Source organism: Apodemus sylvaticus, chromosome 17, assembly GCF_947179515.1.
Source record: "Apodemus sylvaticus chromosome 17, mApoSyl1.1, whole genome shotgun sequence".
NCBI lineage: Eukaryota > Metazoa > Chordata > Mammalia > Rodentia > Muridae > Apodemus > Apodemus sylvaticus.
The window spans coordinates 59,591,804-59,616,039 of NC_067488.1; the positions used below are offsets into that span (position 1 = coordinate 59,591,804).

The following is a 24,236-nucleotide window of genomic DNA, read 5'->3' on the forward strand; positions in this document are numbered from 1 at the left end:
CATTAGTAGCAATCCAATCCAATGAGCAAACACCAAACATGAATCAGTAATGGCAGTCCTGTCCAGTTGACAAGCACCAAACACCGATCACCTAGTGCAGATGACAGCTATGGTTTGAGTAGGTAGCTGTATGCTTACCTTACAAAGGTAAGGGAGAAAGATGGTTAATTGGACAAGGGATGTGTGGACCTGCTTAGGAATAGTTCTTTGGGGGTGATTCCAAACACAAATCATTAGTAGCAATCCAATTCAGTGAGCAAACACCAAACATGAATCAGTAATAGCAGTCCAGTCCAGTTGACAAGCACCAAACACCAATCACCAATCAGCAGCAATGGCTCAATCCAGAAGAAACCTTAAGACTTCACCAAATTGGTCTGCGTCCACAGAAGCAGCAAGAAGTAGGACTTGCCTCGTGGACTTGCCTTGTGGACTACCACAAGATCTTTGGTGCACTTTTCTTTACGAAGTCATGCCAAGTGAAGATCAGTGAAGACTGGCAAAGCATTGCAAGGAACCAATGCAAGAGTGTTCTCTCACTGTGGGGTTATATCTATATTCTTTCTAAACACCACATGTCCTCTCAAAAGTCCACCTCAGCAAAATGTCATATGCCCTCTCTCAAGACAGCTTCCAGCAAAACACCATGTGTGTATTCTCAACAAAGCATCCTCTCATATGTCTGCTTCAGTAAAACATCCCCTCATAAGACAGTTTCCAGAAAAAAAAAACACATGACACAACCAAGTCTCCAAAGGAACCAGAAATTTCCATTTCAGATAATGTCTTCTGTAGGCTTATGCATTTGAGTGCTTGGTACCCAGCTGATAGTCCTTTAAAAGAAGGCAATGAAACCTTTAGGAAGTAGAGGACATACATGGCTATGAGGTTCTACAACCTGGTCTACTTCATGTTCTTCTTCCTCCAGTGCATAGATGAAATGTGATCACTCTGCTTCCTGGCTTGGGTCAGCCTCATGCTACCACCGAAATGACGAAGGTAACACTGTCTAGCATGTTCTGATTCTGTTTTGTATTTTCTTAGACAATTCTCAGCCCTCTACTCTCTTCCCCTAATGATCACATCTGCCTTGAGATTTCTATGGTCTTGACTATGTATTAATCAAAATAATTGGCAAGTTATGTTTAAAATAACTACTATACTCTGCCAGGAATGACTGTTTCAAGGTTACTCCAACCCTCATCAAACTTTCATGCAAATTTTGGCCTGTGAAATTTTTCCCTTTAAAAACTCTGCATCCCTGAAGTTGAGCCCCAACAGACTCTTCTGAGGCACAAGCCCCCTCTTGGTCTGTCCACCAATAAAAAATACAACATGATTGGCTTAATCAGTGTGGTGGTTGTCAATAACTGTTTCGTGTGGGTCATTACACTGCTGTCCTGTTTTCTCCACTATGCGGGATAGCTTCCCCTCTGGAATAGTAATCCAAAATAACTCATTTTCTTCTCTAAGCTGATTTTTGTAATTAAATTCTACCATCACAACAGAAAGATAACTAATCCAATGACAGAAGGCTAGAAGTCAGAGGATGCTGGCATGGAGTAACAGCGGAGATGGAGGAAGAGTAGGACATTACAAGGTCAACACAGCACTAGATTGGAGGTGTCAACAATGGCTTCCATATTTTGACCTCTTCCTCCTAGGACACTACAAACATCAAATTAATCCATGTACCCTATCACCCATGCACCACATTCAAAATACCTTTTAGAATCTTTTCCCTCTCCAATCATGAGCACTTTTACCATTTGCAAGCTTGGGGCCTACATTTCGTCCAGGAAATACTTCCACTGGATCATTCTAATGGTCTCAAATGAGTTTTGTTACATAAAGATCTGTTCCTTACCTCCATTATCCACAGACTAGTTTGCCAGACAATCAGAAACCTATCTTAGCTTGCTCAGGGGAAGCGAAGTCCAAGCTCCACAAGTCACCAGATCCAAACTCATTATTCTCTCTAGAATATCGTCTCCTCTTTCCTTTGCATTTTTATTTTGCATTGCTACCTCTCTATGCTAGAATTCAAGTGTCACCTCTCAGAAAGAGAGAAACCAACATTTATTTGAAATTAAAGGTAAGTAAAACTTCATCCAGGAGTTTTAGGTATGGTACATACATTCCAGAAAGCTAATTCTAAAACTATTAAATCCCTCCAAATTGCCTCTCAATAAATTCTTCCATTAGGACTACATCAACTGATAACTTCAAGGTTATTACAGTATCTTAAAGGACTAGAGAGGAATCTCCAGGCCCAGTAAGCTTCAGTGCGCTGACTGTCTCACACAGTGGGGAATCACATGTAGGTGTGGGGTCAGGATCTCCTCAATCTGCTGTTACAGTCATTACTTGAAAGTCACATTCCTGCAGACATGTGCTTCTAACTTGTCCCAGTCACTTACCCTCCTCAGAGTAGTAACAGGGCCTGACCAACAGCCCTCATGATGAAAATACAGCACTTTAGCGGGTTTAAACAGCTCCTGTTGAAATGGTTCTCAATGCTGTGCAGAACAGAATCCCCTCAGAGCTGTGAATCTCAAGGTGAAGGCTCTCCCAGTAGCTCCTATGTTATCTGCGAAGTACTGTAGCTAGATATACAGATTCTTGTGAGTCAAGTATAGAAGAGAGACAGGCAGTCTATGTTTTAACAGGTCCCAGGTGACTGTCCAGTGTGGTTGAATTGAAAGGCACTGGCTTCGACTACTTCCAGCCAGACCTGAGCTTTCCCCGTGCCGCCTGGGCTGTGAAGAGTAGAACCAACTTCTGAACTAAAGACTGTGAATCATGCGGTACACGCACGTGTCTCGGGAACTGGTCCTCCTATCTGCACTAGACTGTACTTTGATTTTGTACTGTAATAAGAAACTCTCAAGAACAATAAAAGACAAGGCATTTGCATGTGACTGTTAGACCCTAACACAAAGCAAAATTTTAAACTTTTATCTAGATTTTTTTTTCAACTGAAGGGGATGGGTAATCTAGTTTTTGTAGTAAGAATTATGGTTTCTCTAAAAATCACAGAAATAGGAACATACTTTGGTTTTAACCCCAGGTGTGGGGATGTGGCCCTGCTTCAGACTGTCTGCAACAGCTGCCTAAGATCTGCCTCATGACCTAGCAGGGGTGTGGTTTTGCCAGCAGGAGAGTTTTTTTGTGAATGTATGATGTTTGGAATTCTGGGGACTTTTCAGAGGGTATGTAAATGGTAGGGCCCTGAGAGTTGGAGTGGGTTGTTGGTGGCTGTTGGGGAAATCGATGTATACCTTTGCTTTACTCAAAATAAAGACAAATAAACTCAAATGGTCCAGTGCACAGCCCTGTAATCCCAGTAGTTGGAAGGCAGAGGCAGGGGGGATCATAGTTTTGAGGTAACTTGATCTGCATTGTGATGCCCTGTATCTAAACAAACAGCAAACCTCACCAACTAAAAAAAAAAAAAAAAAAAAAAAAAAAAAACCTAAATCTCAACCTTTTCCTAATTTATCTGGGGGAAAATATCAATATCAAACAAAGAAAACAATGATACTTCACACAAAAATATTTTTTTAAGCAAGAAATTGTCCTCAGACCACCAGTCAGTCACTTGGGAAGGGGTACAGCAACCTGGACTTAAAAGCATCTTCATCTTGGAAGATCTGGCAAACCTGGAAGCCAGCCTCTGTAATGAACTAAATGAGGCTACTTTATCCCAAGGAAATGTCTAAAGGTTAGACAAGAAAATCATCACAAGTGGTTGATTCTGTTGCTGCTGTCTTATGCCATTTCCAGGGACTGGAAACTCTGTCCCCAGAACTCTCCATTACTTGTCTTAGCTGCGAACATCAACCAACTTGGTCAGTTAGGTCAGGAAAAGGACTTATAGGAGGTTATTAGGCAGAGTGAAGAGTCCCTAAGTTTCCAGACAATGGGATTTAGCCATTATATAGGCAGTGTCGATGTCCAAAATCACACCTCATGGTGGTAGCTTTTGTCCACTAGACAGACACCCACAGCTTGCACATGGATAGCAATGTCTACATTTTGTTACCACTTCTGTGGGAAATGGTCATAGCACCCACCAACACCATCACATAGATTCATTTAGTGCCTCTCACTGAAGTTTTGATTTGTATTTTGTTAATGCCTCGCTGGCTTTGGTGTGGTCCTTGCGTAACAACCATCTTTACATTTTTTTTCCAAAAGCCTTAGAAAACAAGAACAGCAGAGACTGGAACAAGGGCCAGATGGTTAGGTTCTCAGGCTGGAAGTGTTGAGGGAATTTTTTAAATTAAGGAAAAATATGTCCCTTAATTTAAAAACAAAAGTTTTCCCTACTTATGGTACCTACACCATAGTTATGCATTAAGGAATATAGATAGATATGCAGCTTTACATTAAAAAAAAAAAACAGGTACTACTTGGGACCTACGTTAAAAACCATACAACACAGAGGTTGGACCTTGGAAGCCTCCTCTGCAGCCTCCATCACTCTGCCGTCTTGGCTGTGTCGGATGCCCTTCCTGGCAGGGATGCATGGTCACGACCCTCACAGTTATCACGGTCATTTTTTTATTTATTATTTTCTATGTCCACACCCCTAAATTACATCAACTGGTTTAACTAGTGTTTCCACACTTCATCAAGGTGAGGTTACAACTGGAGCTTTTCAAAAACTATTTCATGTCTCATGAGCAAAGACAAGAAAGGTTAGATAATCTTTCCTCTCACATCACGCACAGACAAAAAAGATTTGCCAATACTGGAATTTTCTTACAATTAGATAAAGACCAGTGAAATAGAAACAATTCATAGCACATGTTTATTTAAGCACTAGCTAAACTTTCATTTACAAACAAATATTTTCAGGGCAAAAAAAAAAAATCAAATAACACAAGACAACAATTTCAAAAGTTATACCATTACATAAAATTAACCGTACAGAATTTACAAATTAATATTCTGAGCAGACGGATAAATTATACATCCTGTAACAAAACCCAATCAAACAGCATTTAGAAATTCATACAGTCATAATGCAAGATAGTCTCTCTTTACAATCTACCTATTTACACGGGTTCCCACCACAAACAATAATAGCCTACCAATGTGTGCAAACACATCATAGCTACCAGTGTGTGCAAACACAGTATATTTAAAATATATTTAGCAGCATATAAAAATCAGAGGAAGGAGAAAGGAGCTATTACTATTAAATAAAAAAAAGAAATTAAAAGATAATACTAGAAACAATTCCATAGGAAAATAGATCAAAATATCTTTCTGTTAGGAAATCAACAGCTTACTGCCCCAGAATTCGTGCCCAGCGCTACCAACAACACAAGGGCTGTGCAGCGTTTCAATCCTGGGCACAGAATGCAGAACAACGGAAAGCTTTGGTCAATACAGGTAAACACAAGCATCTTAGCGCAAACTGTTATCTTTCTTAGCCGACTACGTCAATTATGAAGCATCACCAATAATTCCTCCTTTTGTTATTCTATTACACTGAACCAGCTTTGAAACTCATTGACAACATTCCTGATGAGCAGACTACAATTTGATTAAACAATTCCAATATATGCTTAAACGTGTAAGTTATGACCACGTTATTTGAATGAGTTAACAGGTAGGCCTGTCTTATTCTGGGTATGCTTCTGGATGTCATAAAAGCAGATGTCTTATAACTCAAATAATCCGAGATGTCTTTTTATAGCTAGGCACAACAATTCAGCCACAGTAAAAGTGTGATTCGAGCAATACATCGATTTTAGGAAGTCTATGTGTTGGTACATATTAATATTTCACATACAAGACAGAACAATTTTACTAGGATACACATTATCTAGCAATGTATTGAGATATATTTCCAGTTGATTCCATTAGTAATAAGTGCAGGACATCATTTTCAATAAAGAACACAGAGTACCATCACAGTGTCAGCTTCTGCTTATCCCCATTCATGTTAATTACTGGCCATATCTTCCCCCAGATCTCCTGTGTCCGAGATTTGACCATCTTGCAAATTGTGGGCCTTCCAGATTCTCACAGTTCGATCGCTACAAAACAATAAATTTAAAATGGACATATGAATAGAGTCAGAAATGTCAAGAAATAGGTCTCAGAATCACTCAAGGAAACTTTTTTTTAAAGAAGACTTTAATAAGTGCAAATAAAGCATGTACAATGTTGAGAAAAGCAAACACGGATTGATAGAACGCTTCCTGGCAACCTTTCTGGACCACGTGGTACAGAGGCCTCCCACTCCGAATCACCTGATCTGTGACCCCTCCCCCACCCCACCACCCCCAGCCCCCCACCCCCAACCCTGCTCCGATGTCGCTGGTGCACTTTTTCACCTTACTATTTCCTTCTGCCTCTGGCTAGAAGAGAAGGTAGATTTTGTGGCTGTCCTGCTCTCTGCTCCCTTCCTAACAGTCTAGACTAAGACCCAGCACAGAGAAGATTCATTGTGACTAATCAGACAAGCAAGAAATGAATTCGTCAATCCAACTATTCAGAGGCGAGAGGAAACAGATGTTACTACCATATTCTTACATATTAAATGGAGAAAGAAGCACGAAGATTGTTAAAAATAATTTGTACTAAATATAAATAATAGCAAATAAACTTTTCTGAAGACAAAATATTTCAAAATTAGTCACTAATAAATTATTTTTCCTTTTTTTAAATTTAATTTTTTTTTATTTATTCACTTTACATCCCACTCATTGTCTCCCGCCCAACCACCTCCTCCCACAGTCCTTCCCCATTCCCCCTCCCCTTCTCTTCTGAGAAGATGGGGCGTGCCCTAAGTCACCAAAAGAGACCTGACAGCAGACCCCATACTATGCACTAATATAGATGTAGCCTAACATTCTGGTCAGCCTAAACTCAAGGCTCATGGTAAAGATCCAAACCATAATTTAGGAGCCAGGTATGATGGACTACAGTCCCATCTCTTGGGTAACTAAGACAGAAGGATGATGAGTTCTAAGCCACCCTGGGCTAAACAGCAAGATCATGTTAAAAATAAGTCAAAAAGTTAAATCGGTCATTGTAAACCAGGATGCCTGGACTGAGAGAGGGATCTGTTGTGCTCGGTGTTTGTAAATACTTACAGCCTGCAGTATTTGTTAAGTCTGAGCCCAAGCAACCCGCCCAGAGCAGATCCATGGGAGGACACTTACTCAGCGGCAGTGAAGACATGGGTGGAGTTCACACAGATGGCATTGATGGGACTGTCATGACCTCTCATCTCTCCAACTGGCACGAAAGTATCCACATTCCAGAGTTTCAAAATGCCACCCCTGCAGCCACTAAGCAAAACCGGATGGCCTGGCACCACGCCCAAGGCACAGACCCAGTCCTTGTGTGCATTTGGGACTTGCTGAAGAGAGGAGAGAATGTAGAACTTAAGAGAAACCTTACAAAACCAGTGGTCACACCAAAATTGGTTACAGTGTGTTTAGTGGTAAAACTCTGTGAAAGGAACACAGAATGTCCTTAAGGTTATCAAAGCCCATTTCTATACATTCTGTGATTTAAGCAATAAATCTACAAGTTGCTTCGTTAGGAATCTATAGAATCTACAAGACTCAGAAAACAGAGAAAAGTTTTCTCCTCTTTTCTACCCAAAACATACATAATAAAACAAGTTTGTAAACTAAAAACTTGTATATGGATTAAAAGAACCACGTCATGAAATCATTCAAACACTTTGCTACATAATATGGAAGTCTAAGGAATATGGGAGCTTTCAGATATCATGATGAGCACAAAAAGTATTAGATAACATCATGACTAGATTTTATGTATAAACATTTATATTCACAATATAAAGATGATAATAATGAATAAATGAACATATATCTAAGAAAGCATATGAACATGGTGTATGCACCTGCTGCCAAGTGTTTTCTACTAATAGCCATGCTTCTGGTTCATTCTGTCTTTAGTTGCAGTTGAGAGTGACTAGAGGGGTAGCGGCTGTGAGCCCTCCCAATACATCCATGGAGCCACAGATGGATGCAGCATAACAACTACAATGGATTGCAATTATAAGCAATTTTCCCTGTTCACTAATTTTTGTCCCTTTAAAGCTAATAGTCAAAGATAGTCGTCAGTTTACTGATACGATGCAGTCCTGCTATAGTGTATGGAGGTTCTGCCTACTGGCCTCAAGAGGATGCTCCCACAGCTGAGGAAGCTTTTCACTCCAGATAACTGCTTGGAAGATATGTACATTTAAAAACAATGAACAACTACAACTGTTCTACCTCAAGGTGACTGTACTTAATAAGTAGATCTACACAAAGGTTCTACATCATCCTAGCATCTATTATTGGAACGCTTACCTTCTCCCAGTTAAAACTCTGAGGATAATGAATGTAAAATACATTTGATATTGAAAATATAAAATTTAAGGTGAAGCTCCACAGCTTCCATTCCGAACACCTATTCTACCCTATTCTAACTGAGTGGAAGACCACTCAGTTGTTTAGACTTTGGGTCTAGTCAAATTTGGTGTGTGATGTTTAAATTTATTTGTAAGTTGTTTTCATTGTAAAAATTATGAAACTATTTTAAATATTAAAAAAGTTTTTAAATTTCTGATTAAACAATGATAATCTAAATAGGACACACACACACACACACACACACACCACACCACCACCACCAAGCTACTGGACAGACTCCTGTGTGGTGTCAAAATATTCACTTCACACCTTGTGGGGTTTCTGAATTACCTGAAGAAGCCCTTTCTGGGCTAAGTCCCACTTCTTGATTCCATTGTCTCTGGATCCACTGAATAGGTTATCGCCTTGAATGGCCAGTGCTTCTATCCCGTCATAATGAGGAGGCTCGAAGTTGTGGGTGGGACTTACAGTTCCAAGAGCCCCTTCAGTCACTTCAAACATCTACAAGAGAGAACCAGAGAGAAAGGAGTCATCCCATTCAACTTTCAGATAAGCACCTCCAAGTGTATATTCAAAGCCACACAAATGTGCATTTAAGGGATCTGCTAACTGCACTGACTGTGTAGGGAAGACTCTGAGGAATACCCTCAGCCTTATTTCATGCACTTTGTTTGCATGTCACATCTGCAAATTTCAAGAAAAGAAACTTCTTTGAGTAAGCTGGTGATGTTATATATGGATGCATTTGAGACTGAAATAAACCAATCATGATATTCAGTTAAAATCAGCTAGTTTGTCAATCCCAGATTCCTTCTCCATCTTCCCAAAGCTACCCCTCCAAACCTTTTCATATTTGCATGGCTGAAAAAGACAACCTATGATTGAATAATGCTAAAATCAGTCAGTGCAGATATAGCTCAGTGGGTACAGTTCTTGACTAGAATGCACGAAGCCCAGTGTCAATCCCTAGAACAGAATATAATTGGGTGTGATGACTAATTTTAGTTGTCAACTTGACACATCTGTGAAGAATGAACATCAGTTGAGGAACTGCCTTCATGAGATGGGTCTGTGGGGATGTCTGTGGAGCATTTCCATGGTTTACAATTGATGTGGAACAGACCATTCTGAGTGGTGCCATCCATTGGCAGGTGAGTCTATGGATGTGTAAGAAAGGTTTAAGAAGCTACCTGTGTAAGACAGTTAGCTAAGCATGAGCATTGGAGAAATCCCATAAGAAGCATTCTTCTGTGGTCTCGACTTCAGTTCCTACCTCCAGGGTCCAACCTTGAGTTCCTGCCTTGTATTCTCTTGATGTTGGACTATAACCAATAATGCAATAAACTCTTTTCCCCAAGTAGCTTTTGGTCAGTGTTTTTATCACAGCAACAGAGAAGTAAGCTAGGACACTGGGTACAATGGTACCCATCTATAATCCCCACACTTGAGAGCTAAATGCACGAAGATTAGATGTCCAAGGTCATTTTGACCACAGAGAGAGTTCAAGACCAGCCCAAACTACCTAAGACCCTTTCTCAAAACAAAAACAACCAAATCAGTAAGTATAAATAAAAAAAGAAAAGATCACAAAACAAAAGAAGCAACAGGTAAAATCAGGGAATAGAAGACTGGTTAAGAGAAAGTGACTGCTGAATGCTGTCAGCCCTAAGAAGGACTTCCCAGTCACACCTTGGAATGCTCAAGGAACATCACAGAAGAGGAGGACAGAAAGGAAGAGCCAGAGGATGGAGAGGGCTTCGAAATACTGTCTCCCAGACCTGACCTGGCCAGTGAGCTCAGGAACTCACCACAGCTCTGATTATCTGCAAGAGGCCTTCTGAAGTCTGGGGTTTATTAACAGTAGTCATGGATGGGGGAGGCATTCCTGAGACTCCTCCCCTGCTCCTCCCCAAAGAGCAATGGACAGCTAATACTCCCTAGAGGAGGGGTGAGTAACTATGCTAAATATAGTATAATCATCGGAAATCATGGCAAGTTATCCACAATCCAGTAAATAGTCCCTACCTGCTCTCCTGCAAAGCAAAGACCCAATTACCCTCAGTGGTCACAAGGAGAAAGAAGAGAGAAATGGGGCAGGGCTTAGATTAGTGAATACTTCGAACCTATCACTCTAGAAAATGTAATTTAAGCTCTACTCATACACACTTTGATGTAGTGGTCTTTTGAACCCGTGATGATTAGGTCCTGTCCATTGGAGATCTGGTCTACCGTAAGGCACATAACAGGACCCAGGTGTCCGGTTAGCTTTCCTGTAGACTGAAACCTTTAAAGAGAAATAAAAGTTGAAACTTCACAGCAAGATGGAAGGCTCATACAAATCTGTATTTGCTCACAACATTTCCTTTCGATGTCAGCCCTGCTTCTTGAAACGCTGCATAGAGTAAATAGAAGTGGGCAAACTAATATCCTGTGACGGAAGCTGGAAACTACTTAGATCTTATCCCAAAGCTTAATATAACTTACGAATTAAGCCAAATTCTGAGAAACTGTGAGAAGATAAGCTTAATTCCTCCAATAAACGTCCATCTATTAAATACATGAATTTATGAAAGACATGACTAATCCTTTCAAGACTCGATTTGTAACTGAATAAAACATTGCTATCATTGCTTACAACATCAAGGAAGCTACTGAAGTGAGGTTATTTTATTCTATACATGCACATATTATATACAACACATGCACAAACACCATCCACATATGTATATACATACATATCTGTACAAATCCATGTGTATGTGCCATTGTGTATATGAGAAAATAGGTGAGTATTTTCATGAGTCATTATTAAGACTGAACATGGGTAGAATATAGGTATCTGACAGGTAGGAGAATAAACAATGCCACCCAGGCATGAGAGTTCATAGCTGTTATCCCAATCTTCATTTGAACTCAAGAAGTACCAGGCCACTCTGGGCTAAATGGCAAGACACCCCCACCCACTTTCTTTTTCTTTCAATGCATACTGTCAGTTGTCATCAGAAGATAGCGATGAACTTAGATGGCATTCCTATCTCAAAGCAAGCTTCTGGACTACAGCAGTGCCTTTAACTTCTAGGATATTAATAATACAGTTTCTTTAAAATGGTTTTGTAGTCACTTTTTAAAAATAAACCTATATTTAGTTTTGCTACTAAAAAAATAGATTTGTACCAAAAAAGCAATTAAAGGGACAATTCTGCTTAAATCTTATCAAATCATTCCTTTTTTGCCTCATTGAATATATAAGTTGTATTGCTCTACCCAAAATAAAATATAGGTTGAAATGTTTCTTAAATGTGAGCCGAAAGAGGGCATTGGTGGTACACGCCTAAATCCCAGCACTGTGGAGGCAAAGGCAGGTGAATCTCTCAGTTCAGGGTCAGTCTGGTCTACAGAGCGAGTTACAGGACAGCCAGGGCTATACAGGGAAACTGTCTCACAAACTAACAAACAGTAAATGTGAACTAGAGGTCATGTGGAAATTAGATTTCACGAGCATTAGTGTTTTCATTTTCAAGCTGCATTTGATATATACAAGAGATACATTTCTCAAAATTCTACCTTTTAAGGTCCCACATTCTGACAGCATTTCCAGAGGCTGCATAGAGGAAAGTGCCCGTGGGGTTTAATGCAATTTGATTGATCTGGCTCTCTCCGGAAGGAATAGCTACTGTCCGGCTGGTGCTTGCAGAGCAAGTGTCTCCAAGAGTAACTTGACCTGAAGATCTAGAAAGCAAAAACAACGCAATGTGAGTTGTGTTTTCAGACACGAGCTTGGCTTGCAGCTGAGTTCCTTTCTTTTCTTTTTAAGATTTATTATTGTATGTCAGTACACTGTTGCTGTCTTCAGACACACCAGAAGAGGGGTCAGCTCTCATTATGGGTGGTTGTGAGCCACCATGTGGGTGCTGGGATTTGAACTCAGGACCTCTGGAAGAGCAGTCAGTGCTCTTACCTGCTGAGCCATCTCTCCAGCCCGCAGCTGAGGTCTTAAGGGCCTCTCTGTAGACAACAGCAGGAGCTGCTTCAGCTCATGACCACAGAGCCGGGCACAGCATCCAGCAGGCAGTCACACCATGAATGTGTATTGACCAACTAAGAGAATATGTGTATGGATAAACCAGGATGGTATGATTTAAATTCTTAATGTGTGTGTCTACTCTGCTACAAACCCCATGGCTTGAGATAGAGATGACTAAAACATCCTTTAAAAATGATTCTGTGGTGCGTGCTAACAGGAGCCTGATATAGCTGTCTCCTGAGAGGCTCTGCCAGAGCCTTACAAATACAGAGACAGATGCTCATAGCCAACCATTGGACTGAGCATGGGGTCCCCAATGGAGGAGTTAGAGAAAGAACTGCAGGAGCTGAAGGGGTTTGCAACCTCATAGGAAGAACAACAATATCAACCAACCAGAACCCCCAGAGTTCCCAGGGACTAAACCGCCAACCAAGGAGTACACACGGAAGGATTCATGGCTCTAACTGCATGTGTAGCAGACGATGGCCTTGTCCTGGCATCAATGAGAGGAGAGGCCCTTGGTCCTATGAAGGCTGGATGCCCCAGTGTAAGGGAATGCAAGGGCAGGGAGGAGGAACTGGGTGGGTGGGTGGGGAAACACCCTCATAAAAGCAGGGGGGGAGGGGATGGGGGTTTCTGGGGTGGGGGGAACCAGGAAAGGGGATAACATTTGAAATGTAAATAAAGAAAATGTCCAATAAAAAAAGAAAAAAATTATAAACTCTCCTCCCCCCAAAAAAGATTCTATGTCCAAGATTAAATAAATCTCAATGAATACTGCAATGCCTCAGAGTCGGCTCAATCTCCTGCAGTTTGTGGGCGCCCTCTGCTGGCCTGGATCACCAATATTCATTCATCTATCAGAATTGGCTTCTGAGATTAAGAACACCAGAGTGGGGCATTTTAACTACTGGGGGCTTTTAACAGACCCTTCACTTGGTTTTTGAAAAGTTAGCCATGGTTTAGTTATATTTCCTCCAATAAATTTACGTGACGAGAGGTTTTTAACTTTGAAATCTTTTCCCTGATAACATCTAAAATACTGAGTTAAGGACCAATCATTCCAATTTGACATTAAGGAACAACTTAAACTGAGAACTTTGTAAGTGGAGATAGGGCACTCTTTCTCTACAGAACTTCCCTACAGTGCGTGCTATCCAGTGCAGGAAACAGGAACTCTGAAGTAAGACAGTGTCTCTTCTGTTAACAATCTCTACTGTTAATCAGAAACTCAGTGTACCCTTTCTTCATGTATACAGTTACTGAGTTCACTTCGATTTTGATTAGGAAAAAGGGGATGTCAATTTTATAATCAAAATAGTAATTATTTGCTTTGTAGTTTTAAGACATAACAGCACGCACTGAAAAAAGACTCCTGCCCTGACTGTCCAACACAACTTGTAGTCGTCGTAACATTCCTGCTAGCTGGAACACAGGGAGCGTGCCCATCCTAAAACGCAACTGGGTAACTGGTTTATTTCAAGGTTAGCTAATGGTTGTAAAGACTTCCTTACTACCAACGATGACTAGTCATCTTCCAAGGACGGATACTTATTTACATCACGCAATTCCTTAAAGCAGTAAATGGGAGAGAGAAGAGGTGAAATCCACACTTGGTGACAGCGGAGTCTGGTACATCTTTTCCTTCTCATGCTCCCTTCTGTGTTGTGTTCTACGTTTTCCTCCATTTTATGTCTGCGCTTTTAGTGAACACTTAAGCATCCTCTGACGATTAGGTAGGTGTTCTTAAAAAAATTAAAATATACAAACAGCCCTACATTTTCTTATATTTTTATAAAAATACAGAACTATTCACTCTTCCTGCTGTTCTCGAAGGACTTACGTTAATGTTCGAATACATTTTGCTGACTCTCTGATATCCCACACCTTAATATAAGATGTTGACACTGTGAAGACCAGACTGGTATAATTGCAGTACTTTACAGACACAACGTTGTTAGGGTGAACCCCTAGTGACATAATTTCCTGTCCAGTCACAAGATTCCATACTTTACAAGTACGATCTGAAACAAACAAACAAAGCAGAGAAAATATGAGTTATTTTAGCTTCTTTTACCTGAAAAAATTATTCAAACAATATTCTACCATGAGAAAAAACAGCAAAGGATGATGGTACTTTCCAATTTTCCTGAACTAGGCATCATTGGACATCCTCAAATGTCTGTGGTAATTTCGTAGATAAGGTAGGCAAAGGGGAACAAACGAAAGGGAGGGAGGTCTGGTATCTGTCTTATTGTTCTAGTTTCTTATAATGCAGCAACCAGGCTGAGGGTGCAGGATCAGAGGTCTCTAAATGTGGTTCAATCTACGAGCTAAATTAACACAGGAAACACATTTTACTTTCTCGAGTTTCTTCACCTGTAACATGAGGCCACCGAAAGTACCTCATGGGACCGATGGTATTAATGCACATGTGTCATGCCTCACAGATGTGCTAATAAGAAATGATGTCTGCTACTGACTTTCTCGGCCATGTTGTATATTTTAATTAGCATTTGTAAATTTGCATACTGTCCATTTCAAAATCTAGAACGTGGTATGCAGTGTCAATCACTGAAGGGAGAGGCATTCTCTCATCAAGTGTATTCACAAATACAAACAGTACATTTACTCCCTTCCCGACTAAGCAAAGATTTTAGGTTTTATGCAATTTAGATCCTCAAACCAGGATGTCAGATTCATGTGAATTAATTAGTCACTTGAATTAAATAATCTTGTTTAAAAGCCATTTTTAAATATATACATATGAGCATTAGACGGTTACTAGCACCTTATTTTCATTTTTAAATCTGGTGTGTGTGTGTGTGTGTGTGTGTGTGTGTGTGTGTGTGTGTAGGTATGTACACATGAGTGCAGGTGTGTGTGAAGGTCAGAAGAAAGCACCAGGTTCCCTGAAACTGGAGTCTCAGGAAGTTGTGGGCTGCGTGTCTTGGGTGCTGGCAACAACTAAAATCCTACAGAAGACCACTGGTCAGCCTTAACCACTGAGCCATCTTTCCAGCCATTTCTAGCACCTTTTGATCCAGTGAAGAGAAGATCATCAGTAGAATCCACACAGAGCACAGCCTTTGTGTGCCCTTCAGCTATGTGAACGCACTGAAGGGAAGATGCTCTGATTCCTTTGCAGGCAGGAAATGGGTTGATTATGCCCCTGAGGTTGGGGGGAAAAAAGATTGACTTCAGTATCTCTATTATTAAACTAGGTTTACTTTTCCCCACAATTTCTTTTAAAAGCCCTTATAAGCAATTGTTAATAATATTCAGACTGTTCCCTTGATTCTTTTAGTCAAAAGGAAGTGGATACCGCGTGAAGCGACAGCAGTGCAGAACCAGAACTTGAACTAATTAGGTGTCCACTAGTAACCGGATCTGCAAGCGGTGAGAGAGAGGACGAGACACCTGGATTTTCACCCTAACCGTTTCATCCCTCTGACAGTTCTTCCTTGTTATGACCAACAAGGAAGTCGAAATGAGTAACTCAAAGCTATGGCTTTACGTCAGGCTGAATGGAATTCTAAGCCTAAAGAGAAGACACTGGAAAAAGTGTGACACATAAGACCTAAGGTGCACAGAAAGTGTTCTCAAAAAAAAATGGAAAGAAAAATGGATAGAAAGACATTGAAGGGAAGATGATACTTAACAGCAGGAACTTAAAGGGGTGGGAAGAAAACCTTTGATAATCTCAAAGATTTTAAAGTGAAAAATGTACCTGGCAGCCAAGCTCTTGGGGAGTGGCTCACAGATACTATTTCTGGATCATACAGTATTCATCATGAGCATCTGGTCTACGGTTGACCATGCACTGGAGACCGAAATGGTTATCAATGCACTGTCTGTCCCTCATGTTAAAGGGGTTGATGAATGCAAATGAGTGTCAGGAAGAGTGAAGATGATCAGAAACCAGGACAGCACACATTGGTCACTTAAGCACGCACTGATAATTCTTGCTGTGAGCTATAATGTCAACTGTTTCTGTTTTTAAATTGTTAGCATTATTATTTATAATTCTCTGAAGGTCAATTCGATAGAAGAGGAAAAAGCATTGTCAGCACTCTTAGAAACCAAAGATTAATAAAGGGGGCAAAACCACCTCCAAACCATCTCAGATATTAACTTCTTGTTGAGCTTCACATGGAGAAATATTGGACAAACCATTATAAACACTTTTTTTAAGTAAATGTTGATCTATAACACAGGCTTGCCAATCTTGTGGGGGATGTTCCCTGTAGGGTTAGTAGATAATGAACAAGGGTGTATGATATGTAAATTTTATGTTGACTCTAATAAAGTCTGATCACTACGTCTGTCAGCGACTGCCCTTCAGAAAGAGTGAGGTGAATACTGAACTGACGTGCTGAGGAAGCTGTGCGGGGCAAAGAGTCAGTCTGGAAGATCTGTGGCATTTAGTCAATCCTTCGCTGGCTTTAATGACAGAAATGGCTTGCTAACTAATTGATAAATTTAATCGGAGGATATCATGCTGTGTTGCCTGGGGGAGAAATTACCCAAACAAGAAGTCAGTTTGTGTTGTATTAGCATGAATCATTGGGTAAAATTTAAACGTATCACTCCAGTCAAAAGTAGGAGAGAATTATCCAAGTACAGAAGAAGACCAAGTTCCAGAGAGAGGGTGGTACCTGTTGAGTACAAGGTAAAACTCAACTATTTGTGGTTTCTCTACAGAAATTGCCAATGGTTTGTTCAAGAAGTGAATGCATTAGGACAGCCTTCCAGGCCACCGACACTGTGCGCAGGCCACATTAGGGATGATGGGCTTTAGCTCTAGATGCTGTGTTTTATGAACAATGAATACTAGAATCTTTCCAGCTTAAGAAAAAAAAAAGTAAAATAAAACTGTCAAGATGATAAAAGTACACATGTGTGTGTGGAGGGGAGAGGACATAATCATAAAATTGAAGCGCGAAATATTTAGAATGTTGTCATATACACACAAAAAAGGTACTAAATTAGGTCTCATAGCTGAAGAAGGTTGGGGGGAAATGGATAGAAATATAAAGGGGGTAAGCAGGCTAATTTTAAAAATATTATATTAGGGTTTTGTTATACTGTATGTAGTTCTTTTTCTTTTCTTTTTTCTTTTTCTTTTTTTTTTAATTTTGGAGTGAGAGAAATTCCACATCACTAGAAGTGACCCTTGAGATTATCTCTGGATATACAAAGACAAAGAAAAAAATATATATATATATTCCAATTTATCTGCCTACATGCAAAATTTCAGATTGAAATCAATACCAATAACTTGTTTGTAATGTAAAAAATGTAAGCAAACGAAAACTGAAATGGGAGAAGCGTTACTCTCAAAAGTGTGAGCGCTGTCAGTTTATAGACTCACTTCGAGCATTTGAGGGGTATTATCCTTCTGGAAGAGGCTACGAGGACTGCACCCATAGGAAAGAAGTGACTAACAAAACTGTGTTAGAGTGTGAGAGCTGTTGGTGACTCAATGACACAAACCATCCTCAGAACGCAGCAGCACCATAAAATCACTTAGGTGACCTACATTCTGTCTCCAGATAGAACATAAAGTCACATACCATGGGACCAGCTGTGTCTCCTGATACAACATGGCTGCATGTTTAGCATGTTTAGCATGTTTAGCACAGTTAACTTCCTGGGAAGCAGGAGGCTTTTGTTATTCTTACACAGTCTCTTTTCTTGCACATATATGCGCGGTACTCCTATGTGTTTGCATGTTCCCACATGTGTGGGCTCATGCCACCGGGGGCAGGTACAAATGTACACAATATGGGCAGGCCTGAAGCTGTGGTCAGGTGTCTTCCCAGGCCATTTTCCACAAATCTCTTACTACTTCAGCTACTCTGGAAGGGCCCCTGGCTCCACACCTGCCCAGGCACTGTGTGCATGCTGGAGATCCAAACTCTAGTCTTTCTGCATCCCCCCTGAGACAGCTGTCAATCACTGGTTATTTGGTGTTCTGAAGAAAATTAATCTCAACATTAAAAATTAAAAATATTCCAAGTATTCACTAGGTAATTAAAATGTTCTAAAACATTCAGCATATTAGGACTGTTAATATTTTCTATCGATTACCCTATACCACTAAGATGAGGGAGAAATGTGGGTAATGAAAGTAGACATATAAGGTATTTTTATTGTAGCCTTAGTTAACCTGTTCACATTCTGAAGTATAAAAATGACCGCTAAAAACATTTCTTTAACTTAGACTAAATTATGTAAATGTGTATGATAAAGCTGATCAGAGTGGAGAAGAAGAAAGCAAAGAAAGCATTCTTGTTTTGTTCCATGCAAGGCAGTGGAGTCATAACACTGTGAGATCAACTTCTTCTCCCTTCCCCTGCCTACCTTCTGGAGGGTCTGCTGATGTTCAGAAAAATGACCATAAGACAAGGAAAACAAGGGGAAAGAGGAGACAAACGGGTAAGTGTGGAGAGAGGGGACAAGAGAGAAAGAGAAAGAAATTAAGTCCCTCCCCAAATGCATAACATGAAAAAAAGGTAATGCTTTTATTCTTAAAACTTCATTTATCAGTTTAAAAAAAATTAAGTATGATTTTTTCCTAATTTTTGTCATGACAGTATACCTTTTATAATCTAGTATGCTGTTACAAAATAGATTTTATAAATTCAAACTGCTTAAACCAACAAGAAAAGATACCTATGTCACTCCTAGACTTAAAGAAGCAGCAGGGATGGTTAACCCTAAGGTTCAAGCACTTCTGATCTTAGGAGCGGTGAAACATGATTATTATCTTTTCCAAGAAAAAACAGGGTTACCTACCAGGAGCAACAAACAAGTGTCTAAGTTTCCCCAAGTGTTTGCTACTTCTTTACATGATAAACTCACAAGATACATTACAATTAATGTTTTAAAATATTAGTGCACTCATGAGGCTTACAATGAGTTATATATGCAATTAAAAAAAAAAAAAAAACCACAACCCTGAAATTTCTGAGACTTGCTTAGGATTTCTAGGAAGCGTTTAGGACACCGGTAGAAGGCAAGGACGTAGGAGAGAGAGGGAGAGAGTACCTGTGTACCTCCGACAAAGAGGAGTCACTTTCATCAGACCTACAGTGAAAGAGTTAAAGTCATGAGGAGAAGAACAGATATCCAAACAGGCAAAGACACTGACGACAGACAGAAAACCAACAGTGTGGATAACAGGATTTTGTAAACACTCCCTTTTTGTTTGCACAAAGAACAAACAATCCTGTTTGCACCAGAATTCAGCAAGTTTAAAGTATAGTTAACTAAGACAAAAAAAAAAAAAAAAAAAAAAAAAAAAAAAGAGGACTTTTGGTTTTCCACCAAGTTTAGGGGGCATAAACTCTATACCTATTACTGACCCATAAATTCCACCTTCACTTCTAAAACTAAGGAACTAGCAAGGAATAGTTTCAAGTGTATGAACCACATCACCGCAAGGCTTAATTTGATGACTATCTTAAAAAAAAATTCTAGTAACTATGTGTGAGTGTATCTTGGTAATTACTGCTTTAGCTAGATTCTAGTGTGGAAGTTTGATAAATTCACTCTTTACATTCATGTTTAAAAACCCATAGTTTTAACTTATTTACAAAGTGGAGAGGTCCCTCTGTATTAACTGGTTAGGCAAGACCCCATCAGCCGCCCGGCACACCGCCCCACAGACTGCCAAATGCTGGCTGTTAGGAATTTAGATGGTTCTGGGGAGAATGGGGAAGGCAGTGGTGGCCTGAGAAGAGCCAAACTATGAGGTCTGCATGGCCCAGATGAAAAAAATGTCAGTCTCAAAACAGGGCCCCAAAGAAAGAAATACAAAAGGAAGGGAATTTTCAATGTATGAGTCCAGTTAAATCAACACTATTACTTTTGAGGACACTAGCCATAAAATTAGTATAATCTATTAAATATATTCGTGACAAAATAGTAAACTATGAGGAGATTATCAAGATTGCCAAGACTGACAGAAAAAAAAAAAAAACTGAGATAGGTTCTTAATCTGTACCTCAGACTGTTCAGAAACTCACTGTGTAGCTCAGTCTGCCCTTGGATGTAGAGTGGTCCTGCCCCACACCCCTTACTTCAGCCTCTTAAGTGCTGGGTTACACTTGTAAGCCGCCATATCCCATGTGCGACAGAAGATTTTAGAACTACTGTGAATGCAAAGGACCTAGAATTTATCAACTGTCCACATATCAGTGAAGATGGACTTCTGCGATGTTACTAATGTTCTAATGTAATGTCATGAAGCTGCCGCTCTTCAAATGATGGGGCAGCTTCATGACAACAAGGGCTGCTTTGTTCCATAGCACAATATTTGCCTTTCTAGATCAATCTAAAGGATACATCCTCTATAGTGAGTATATAAAACAATAAACTAATACGGAATATATAAGTAACAGATTTGTGAATTAAGCAGACTAAAAATGATTTCCAAATAATGAGTATAATTACATTTATAGAGCCATTTAATTCAATCGAAGCATATTAGACAGATCTTTTAAATGGCATCCTATAAATTTCAGATATGTCACATGCAGGACAGTAACAGCACAGGAAGCCAACAGCTGTGGCTGGGAGGAGGGATGTCAAGGCATAGGCTCACAAAGTGATTCTTCAAATTCCAAGCAGACAAGGCAGGCCTCATGACTACGTTATGACAGTCATATTATCACTGACTTTTTAGGAGAAAGGTCCTGGCTCAGCACGGGGACACGTTTTTTTTTTTTTTTTTGGTTTTTTTTTTTTTACTTCTAAGTTAGTAAAAATGGTATTTTCCACATCCTAGCCTCTCCCCACAACTCCCTTCCAGTCCTACATCCTTTGTCCAAGAGGCCAATGTTTCTTCTGGTAATGCCATGACTGGAGTTTGTGGTAGATTTATCTAGAACCACCAAATATCAGAAGCATGTGGTCTTTGTAAGTTGTCTTATCTACCAATGGCAAAACATCGTCCACATTTCAATATAGTCAGAGTTAAACATTTTTTTGGGAAATCCAAATAGGTTTTGAAACATCAAATGTTCAAAGGTGTTTCTTTTTCATTCTAATTTACTTTACAGGAATAGGAGAGATGAGAAGTGACAGCACAGGCCACGCCCTGCAGGGAGCCATGTTCAGCAGGGAAATGATCTCTTAAGTTTGGCCACATGGCTCCTTTCCATTGAAAAAGTACAAAAATACGACAGACTCCACCCCCCCCAAACAGCAAGGCTGAAAGGTCCGCACAGGCTGTTCTGGGGGGTGCAGAGTCCGGGGTGAGAGGCCAGGGCTCTCTTCCGTGACATACTTATCCTGCTGAACTGACGGGTTTCCCTGAGAAACAGTAAGGCGATTAAACACATTCAGCTCGTTACGGGGCCGGCTTGGTGGGGAGGAGGGAGGTGAGAGGCTAGTCTCGGAAGCGCCCGAATCTGAGCTACGAGAAAAAAAGAACATCAAACAGGCGGCTTTAGTTGGTTAGGCTTTGTTAGGAAAGTTCTAGAAACATGCTTTTTTAAAAAAAAAAAAACTTTTTATAGAATTCTTTCTCTCCTTCCTCTCTTCCTTCTTTTGAAATTACGCTTTCTGAACAAGTTAGAAAACAATTTTACCAGACTTTGTCACACTGGCCACAAGATGGCAGTGGAGAGAAGAGTCCTCCTAGCGAGCTCCAAAATCCACACCTACAAGGCAAGCCCAACTTAATTGCAAATCTAGACAGAGATGGAAGCAAGGACCTCTCTGAACAGGGGAAGCAGCTGGCCCCAGGGGCTCAAGAGCAGTTCGACTTTTAAATAATGTATTTTCTCTAGTCTACCATGTCTCAATGATTCCCAAGACACTGGATTCAATGAAAAAAGCAAACCCCATCTTTAAAACTATAGAAAGCAAGATTGGATAGAACGATCTCTGGTGTGCCAATCAAGTCAGCTCCACGGATGGTCAACGTAGAAAATGGATAAGTCATTTCTTGGCACAGAAGAAGAGTGTGTGTGTGTGTGTGTGTGTAAGATTGTCCTCTGAGGAGCAGAAAATATAGGAACATGTCTCTATGTTAACGAAACAAACGAATAACACTAAGTTTTCAATGCAGATGGGCACAGATGCTTTCTGCCACGGACCCCTTCTCCAACAGCATCTTGGAGAAATGAGGAGGTAGGTTGGTAGCGTACATAGGTTGGGGGTGTTTTACAGGATAATTCATTTACTCTGTTTCTGCAAATCATGGTGGTGTAGTCTATAAGCACTCTGGAAAAGGACCAGCAGTCTATATTCTGCACTGCTAATTAACCCTCACGAAACACAAAAGAAGTGCCTGAGGATGATGTCCACAGTCCAAATGTGAGAAGGAATAAAATGTCCCCCACACCGTGCCTTCCTAACAACACAGAGTCTGTGGTCACTCGAGGGAGGGAGAAGGTCAAGTCAGTTTCAGAGCAGCCGAAACTAATTTTGAAGCTTTACAGGAGACGAGTTGAAAGGGAAGCTTGAGAACTTTTAGTCGGAATGCAGTCGTCATTCAGTCATCCCCATTCAGGGATACGGGGAAATCAACTGTAAAAGGTGTTAGTGGTGTGAACAGGGATATAGAATGTTGGATGTGTGACCGTAAAGCCAGAAGACCGCTTAGCCAAGCCAAGAGTTCTCTCGCGTGTCTGCGAAACCAGCGCAAGCACACAGTCAGCAGTCTGCAGCTGCCCAGGCTGGTGTCTGCTGCAGGGGACCTGGAAGCCACTGAGTAGATGAAACGTACTGGGGACTTACTGTTTATGCTCCTTTGGTTTATCTGTTTTCTCATACACCTTTCTCTTTGTTAGAGGGGAAGGCTCTGGCACTTTTTTTTCTGATAGAGATGACTGTCTGGAACTACAACAGGAAAAAATTTTTTAATTATTTTTTAAATTTATTTTATTTTCATTTTAACTACTTTTAATATGTCTACATTTAAAAACCTCAATAGCCCAATCTGATCTGAAAGCTCTAAACTTATTTCTTGGGTGAGTGGGGGAGTAAAGCTTAGATAGGAAAATAATACATTACTTTATTTTTCACTGCTAAGAGCGCAATAATTGCAAATTTTGAAGTTAGCAATTTTATTAATTATGTGAAAGTCTGTATCTTCTAATTTAAACATCAGTAATATTGCCAAATAAACAGAAGAGGCAGTTTAAGTATTCAAATTTTATCAGAAATTGCTTAACCTGAGGGAAAATTATCTAAAAATTTTACAAGAAGGAAACTACTAGAATATGAGGAATAAAACAATTAAGTAAGAAAACAATAAAACATCAATGTAAGTAGTCGCACAGAACCAATAATGACAATTATTTTTACTGAACTAGATTTAGACATCAATTAGTAATTTTATATATTTTAGTAATAAAATATTCTTGTCATTAATGATAGATTGTAAAGCTAGGTGTGACGGCTCAAGCTCATGACCCCAGCACTTAAGAAGACTGGGCAACAGGTTGTTTTAGTAAAAATCTGAATCCCACATCCACAAGGCAAACCAAATTCAAAATTAGACAACTTAGAGGTTAAGACAAAGCTCTTACTTCTCAGGTAAAATGGCAGACTCAACAATCTTCATTGTGATTTGCCTATTCAGCTTACTTTTAAATTAGCTATGTTCTCCCCTCCTGTATTTATCAATCATTCTTGAGATAGTTGATTCAAGAGAAACAGAAATTACATTTCTGTATCCTGGGCTACGCAATGATTTTCTCTCTCTCTCTCTCTCTCTCTCTCTCTCTCTCTCTCTCTCTCTCTCTCTCTCCTTCCCTCCCTCCCTCCCTCCCTCCCTCCCT

General features: G+C 40.1%; 1 protein-coding gene across 2 annotated transcripts in view; it reads right to left on the bottom strand.

The window, feature by feature from the left end:
* Positions 1–4,762: 4,762 nt before the first annotated feature.
* The window catches only part of Kif21a (kinesin family member 21A), a 115,134-nt gene continuing 95,660 nt past the window's right edge, over positions 4,763–24,236 (bottom strand). The window contains exons 26-34 of one of the 2 annotated variants that reach the window (XM_052161278.1): positions 23,191–23,292; positions 21,734–21,862; positions 15,474–15,610; positions 14,282–14,462; positions 11,979–12,143; positions 10,581–10,698; positions 8,745–8,915; positions 7,185–7,384; positions 4,763–6,053 (exon numbers count right to left, since the gene is read on the bottom strand). In XM_052161278.1, coding sequence (XP_052017238.1) covers positions 5,960–6,053; positions 7,185–7,384; positions 8,745–8,915; positions 10,581–10,698; positions 11,979–12,143; positions 14,282–14,462; positions 15,474–15,610; positions 21,734–21,862; positions 23,191–23,292 — 1,297 coding nt within the window. In that variant the 3' untranslated portion in view covers positions 4,763–5,959. The remainder of the gene's footprint in view (positions 6,054–7,184; positions 7,385–8,744; positions 8,916–10,580; positions 10,699–11,978; positions 12,144–14,281; positions 14,463–15,473; positions 15,611–21,733; positions 21,863–23,190; positions 23,293–24,236) is intronic. The other variant, XM_052161279.1, reaches the window with a different exon arrangement.